At 33.9% G+C, this 5,539-nt stretch overlaps 1 protein-coding gene across 1 annotated transcript in view; it reads left to right on the top strand.

Annotated features, from left to right (window-relative positions):
- The first annotated feature begins 335 nt into the window (after positions 1–335).
- arhgap42b (Rho GTPase activating protein 42b) overlaps positions 336–5,539 on the top strand; it is a 104,799-nt gene continuing 99,595 nt past the window's right edge. The window contains exon 1 of the mRNA XM_016544196.1: positions 336–694. Within this exon, the coding sequence (XP_016399682.1) occupies positions 541–694 (154 nt within the window). The 5' untranslated portion in view covers positions 336–540. The remainder of the gene's footprint in view (positions 695–5,539) is intronic.

The raw sequence follows: 5,539 nt of genomic DNA, 5'->3' as shown, positions 1-5,539 counted from the left end.
GTATTAAAACGTGAACTTGTTTTATATTCCAGCAATATTTGGGTCCATAAATAAAAAACATCATAGAAAAAAACTCCCCCAAAGTTTGACACCATCCCTCTATTTGAGCAAACAATTGCTGTAGTCTCATACATTGACAACATAAGTGAAAAACTGTCTCTGTTGCTCCACAAAAAGGGGGGAGAGAGAGAGAGATTTTTTATTATTTGATAAGGGAGATTTTTGTGAGCAACTTACCTTATTAATGAAAGTGTTTGAACGTTGAAGAGTAAAGCCATTACACATACAGCAGGTTTACGGGTGTTATCTAATATAACCAGCAGGAGTCTCATGATCTCAAGCTGGCTGCTGCAGAAGTTTGGCTTGATGAAAGTTCAGAGCGCGGAAGTGAAGAGAAACTTTCGCATGAATCAGTGCAAGAGAGCGACACTTTCCGCGTTTGAGTGTGAATACGGATTATAACGATGACACGGATGCGCCAGTGTTTCTGAGGAAATACCGAGTTGCATTGTTTTGTGAGGCTTTATTTCAGGTCTGATTATGGGGTTGCCGACTCTAGAGTTCAGTGACTCTTTTGTGGACAGTCCGGACTTTAGAGAGAGACTCAAATGTCACGAGATCGAGCTGGATCGAACGAACACGTTCATCAAAGAGCTGATTAAAGATGGACACCAGCTGATCTGCGCGCTCAAGAGTGAGTACACAACGCATCAATACAATAACACCCGCATCCCTAATATCACAGTTCATGTGGGCTGTAACGCAATGCCTAGTGTGCTGTATACTTAGAAAGCACGTGGTCACTATAGGCGTGAGTGCGCGTGGGATGCTCAACAATGGTGACTAGGTAGGCGTCTCACTAGGTTTTTAGACACAGCCAACGTGATGAATAAGAAGTATCCGAGTTTGTTTATTCTCCCCTGTGATCACTAATAGTAATTATAAAACATGCAAAACTTGTATTCGAAAATTTACTATTATTTTCATAAATAGTTGTCCCATTTTTAAATCCAAAAAAGACACAAACCCACTGATAAAGTTACTGTATCTAACAATTAACACAGGATGAAATGTAGCTGGTTTTAATCACATCAAACAAAATTATTTTAGCCTCACCTCACTGATCTTTCTCTGCTGTATCAAAAAAAAAAAAATTTAATTGAGCAATGTGATATTTTAATTATTTTAAAACGTACTATTTAGCTTAACCCTGTTACTGAATGTTGTCCATTCCATTTAAAATAAAGCATGACAGGAAGACTAGTAAGTAAATCATTACATTTTATCAAATTATGCACAAATTTGCCAAGGTTTCTCAAGGTCAACTACATTCAATTCAGTTAACAAACACAAAATTACCAATGAAACATTTTTCTTTAATTTATAAGAAATTTACTTAATTTTAAGTTGAATTGCAGTTATTTACAGTACAACCTTGTTACCCAGTCGAGCATACTGTAGAACATTTGATCTAAAATTCCATAAGTTTAGTCAATGTTCATAGCTTTGAACTTAATTTAAATTGAAACAGCACATCTGATATGGACAGACACGATTCTAGCCTTAGTTTGCAGCCGTTTTGTGAAAGTGACATATTAACAATTGTTATTTCATTATAAATATGCTTGTCTGATCAGATAAGTTAATATACATCCAGTTATGTAATAACATAGCCTAACTATAAAATTACAGAATCTTTTTTTTTTTTTTTTTTGCTGGTTGGGGTAGAGAGACAGAAAAGGAGAAGATACATTGTGAAATGTCAACATTTCTATTTCAGTTCATGTTTGAATGTTTGTGAGATAGTATCTTCTCAGAGTTTATCTGAAGTTCTAAATGGCGAATAGTTTACTGATCAAGGTTACAGATACATTGAGACTGTTGTGATTCTCAGTGTAGTCTGTCACTAGAGGCCTTTGGTTTATTAGCTGCTTACACTGATCAGTGCTTTTCTTGAAAAAAAGAATCATTTTATTCAGGTAATTTTTTGTATTCTTTTAGACCTAACTAGTATGCAGGATGCCAACGGCGCTCAGATGGTATATTTCCAACCTGATTTCATGGAAAAACATAGTGATTTCATCCAATGTGAATCGATTTTTACAAGAAAGTAAGCAGGTCCACTAACCTCACCCGTAAATCATAACTGGGATGAAAGCAGATCAAACGCATTCATACAAATCAGCCACCAATTTGCCAAAAGGTCAAATAGGAACTGCCATGAGATTGTGCTGGTATTTACAGTACATTCTTGAAATATGCAGCTGTGCTTGCATCCATGCATGCTTTTTCAGCTAGTATTTGTCTGCCAAATGCATGAATTTATATGCGTTATACTGTGTGTGGAATGCTGGAATTGTGATTCTAGATGATTGTAGATGACAGTAATGAACCCCCCTCAGGGTTGCCCTCTGGATTATCTGATTCCCATGCCAAGGCCGTGAAAATGCTGTGGCTTCTTTTTTGTGTGTGTGTAATTGAGGCTTTCAATATTATGTGGCACCGCTGACCTTTAGACATAGAAACAAAAGATAACTTGTTTTTAGTGAATGCCACATTAGCTCTAAGACAACAGCAGACAATGGGAGAACTGTTTAATGTTGTTAAAGAAATAATTCACCCAACAATGAAAATTCTTTCATCATTTAATCACCCATGTCTTTCAAAACTTGTATTACTTTATTCCTGTGCTTTTTATTTTATTTTACAGTGACTGTTTTAAAACTTAAAAAGGGACACAAAAGTGCCATAGAAGTAATATAAGTAATATAAGTGGTCAGTGTGATTTGTAGATTATATTCTAAGTCCTCTGAAGCCATACGATAACTGTAGATGAGTTTGTTTCTTCATCTGATCAGATTTGGAGAAATTTAGCATTCCATTACTGGCTCACCAATGAATCCTCAGCTGTGAATGGGTGCCGTCAGAATGAGAGTCTAAAAAACTAATTGAAAATATTACAATAATCTACAGGTAATCCACATGACTCCAGTCCATCAATTAACATCTTGTGAAGTAAAAAGCTGCATGTTTATAGGAAACAAATCCATCATTAAGAGATTTTAACTTTAAGCCTTTACTTCTGGCCAAAATATGAGTCCATAAACCATAATAATGCTTCCTCCAGTGAAAAAGCCCATCGCCTGTTGTCCTCTCACATCAAAATCCATTGACATACTGTATTCGCTTAGAATGGTTTTGGACTGTTTTTGCTTGTGAATGGCACTTGATCTGTGCATATTTCTCTTATTCCAATGAGACAAATGTTTTACTGGAGAAAGCAATCATTCATAATTCAACTGCATGGAAAAGAGCAAATAAGAAGTATTAAAAATCGACCCTTTTGTGTTCCGTGGGAAAAGTCATAAGGATTTGGAAAAGCATGAAGGTGAGTAAATGATGACATGATTTTCACTTTCAGGTGAACTATTCCATACTTGTCTATTAAAGTTACTTTCATTGACACTCATAACATTCTCATGTCCTTTAGCTTACTTTGCATGGGACACAGACAAGACTACCTTGCAATTTAATACACACACAAAATAAAATAACATCAGTTTAAAAAAATTGTACAAAGACTAATTGTCCTAAAAGGTCTGTTTCAAATAGGTCTATGATCCTCCTCTGTACTGTAAATGTGTTGCTTTAACCTTGCTTTCTACCCAGTAGGAAACTTTTAAAACTAGCATTTCCTTTTATCATTCAGTGACGCTTTTAAAATACTTCTCTCCAGTCAAATGAACCCAAATTAATAATACTGTGTCTTTCACACTGATGTGTCACCGGGCGGCAGTGCAATTTTGTTCACTTCATTCAATGCTTCAGTGGAGTGCATGTTTTTGAAAAGGTCACATAATCCTGTGGTTAACGGCGGCACATAGTGCCTCGGTTAGAATCTGGGGTGGTCATTTTCTCTAGCTTTTTCTTAATGTAATATAATACTTTCTTTGTGCTTCTTTACCATATTTTCCCCTTCTTTGCAGTGGGACACAAATAATGTTTTTTTTTTTTTTAAAGCAAAAAAATTACAATGTAATTGAAAAATATGTAGTTGTTACCTTCTGACCCTTGAAATATACATTTACAAGTACTTTATGTGTTGAAATGTACAGTATGAATGTATGGATATAGTTTCTTATTTTTTTATATAGATATATTTTAGATATCTAACTCTATCCCCAAACCTAAGTATAACCATTTTCAATAGTATACAAAAAAAAACAAACAAAATAATACTGTTTTTTTATATTAAAAATATAAAGACAAACATAACACATAGACAAGTTTAATTACAAAAATGTATTCCAAAAATGGTTAAAAGCAGTGCCAAAGTAATCTAAATGATGTAAAACCATTGCAATAACATTTCTTGAGGCAGCAAAGTTTTTAAAGTGTTGGATTTCACAGTCAATATAGGTGGTAAACAAAGATCGCTGAATAAAGTTTGAATTAATACAATTAATTCTGAATGTTTGTATTACAATTCACAAAAAAAAAAAATCATGATCATGTTATGGTGCATTTGTGGTGTACTTAAGGGACATGTCTTCACAGCATATTCAGCTTTTTTTTTTTTGTAATTTTTTATTAGCAGCATATTCAGAAAACTTAATGAATAGTTAATACGTAATGGATAAATGGTTACAGAAATTTGATTCATTTTGAAGTTTTAAAGTGGTTTTGTTTAAGATAATATAATCTGGCACCAGAAGTCACAGAACAGAATGAAATGTTATAATTTCAAACAAAGTAAACGTACCAGCTGCTCAATTTTAATAAATGCAATCAAAAGCATAACTGATTAATGCTATTAATTAGATATTCATAGATTAAATAAGAATTTGTAAATGTTTATCTCAAAAGTTGTTTACATGTCAATTATTTATGTTTCAGATGCTGTCAATACATTAATATTGTATGTTTTAGTGTCTATGCAAATGTAGGTAAGTGTATGTATAGTACAACCACATTTTACATAAAATACATACAAATACTCTGTGGCATAAGTTGCATACTAGACGCTGTTCCTGGTTAGTTTTTGTTCTTGTTTTTTTGCTTTTGCATTGTTTTTAATACCTGGCAGAAACATACATGCTGACAGTATGTCACACTGAGTCACAATTAATGGTCAACCGATATATCGCCAAGGCCGATATATCGGCCTATATTTGGCATTTTTCAAATATTGGCATCGGCCGATAAGTTTTTCTCTCACATTCTCCCTCTTGTAGTTCTGTCTAATATAGATAGAAGTCTATCTAATAATCAGATAGAACTGTTAAACAAAGGAATTAAAATGTAGGCTATACAAAAAAGTATTCTAACGATTGCTTTAATATTATTAGTAAGGCAAACATTATACTTTCTCATTTGCCGTCAGCATTCAGCAAATACGCATTTATATCATTTAAACAAATCTTTGAATGACTAATGAACATTTAATTTCACAAACCTCGCAAACTTAGTCGGATCCAGCTGTGAGATCTTGTGAAGTGTGCATTGTATCCTGCATGATCGCGTGTTCTCTGGGTGACGG

The sequence above is a fragment of the Sinocyclocheilus rhinocerous genome, unplaced genomic scaffold (genome assembly GCF_001515625.1).
Source record: "Sinocyclocheilus rhinocerous isolate Xijiao unplaced genomic scaffold, SAMN03320098_v1.1 scaffold3387, whole genome shotgun sequence".
Taxonomy (NCBI): Eukaryota; Metazoa; Chordata; class Actinopteri; order Cypriniformes; family Cyprinidae; genus Sinocyclocheilus; species Sinocyclocheilus rhinocerous.
The sequence above is the reverse complement of the archived record's forward strand: the minus strand, read 5'-3'. Positions and strand labels throughout refer to the sequence as shown.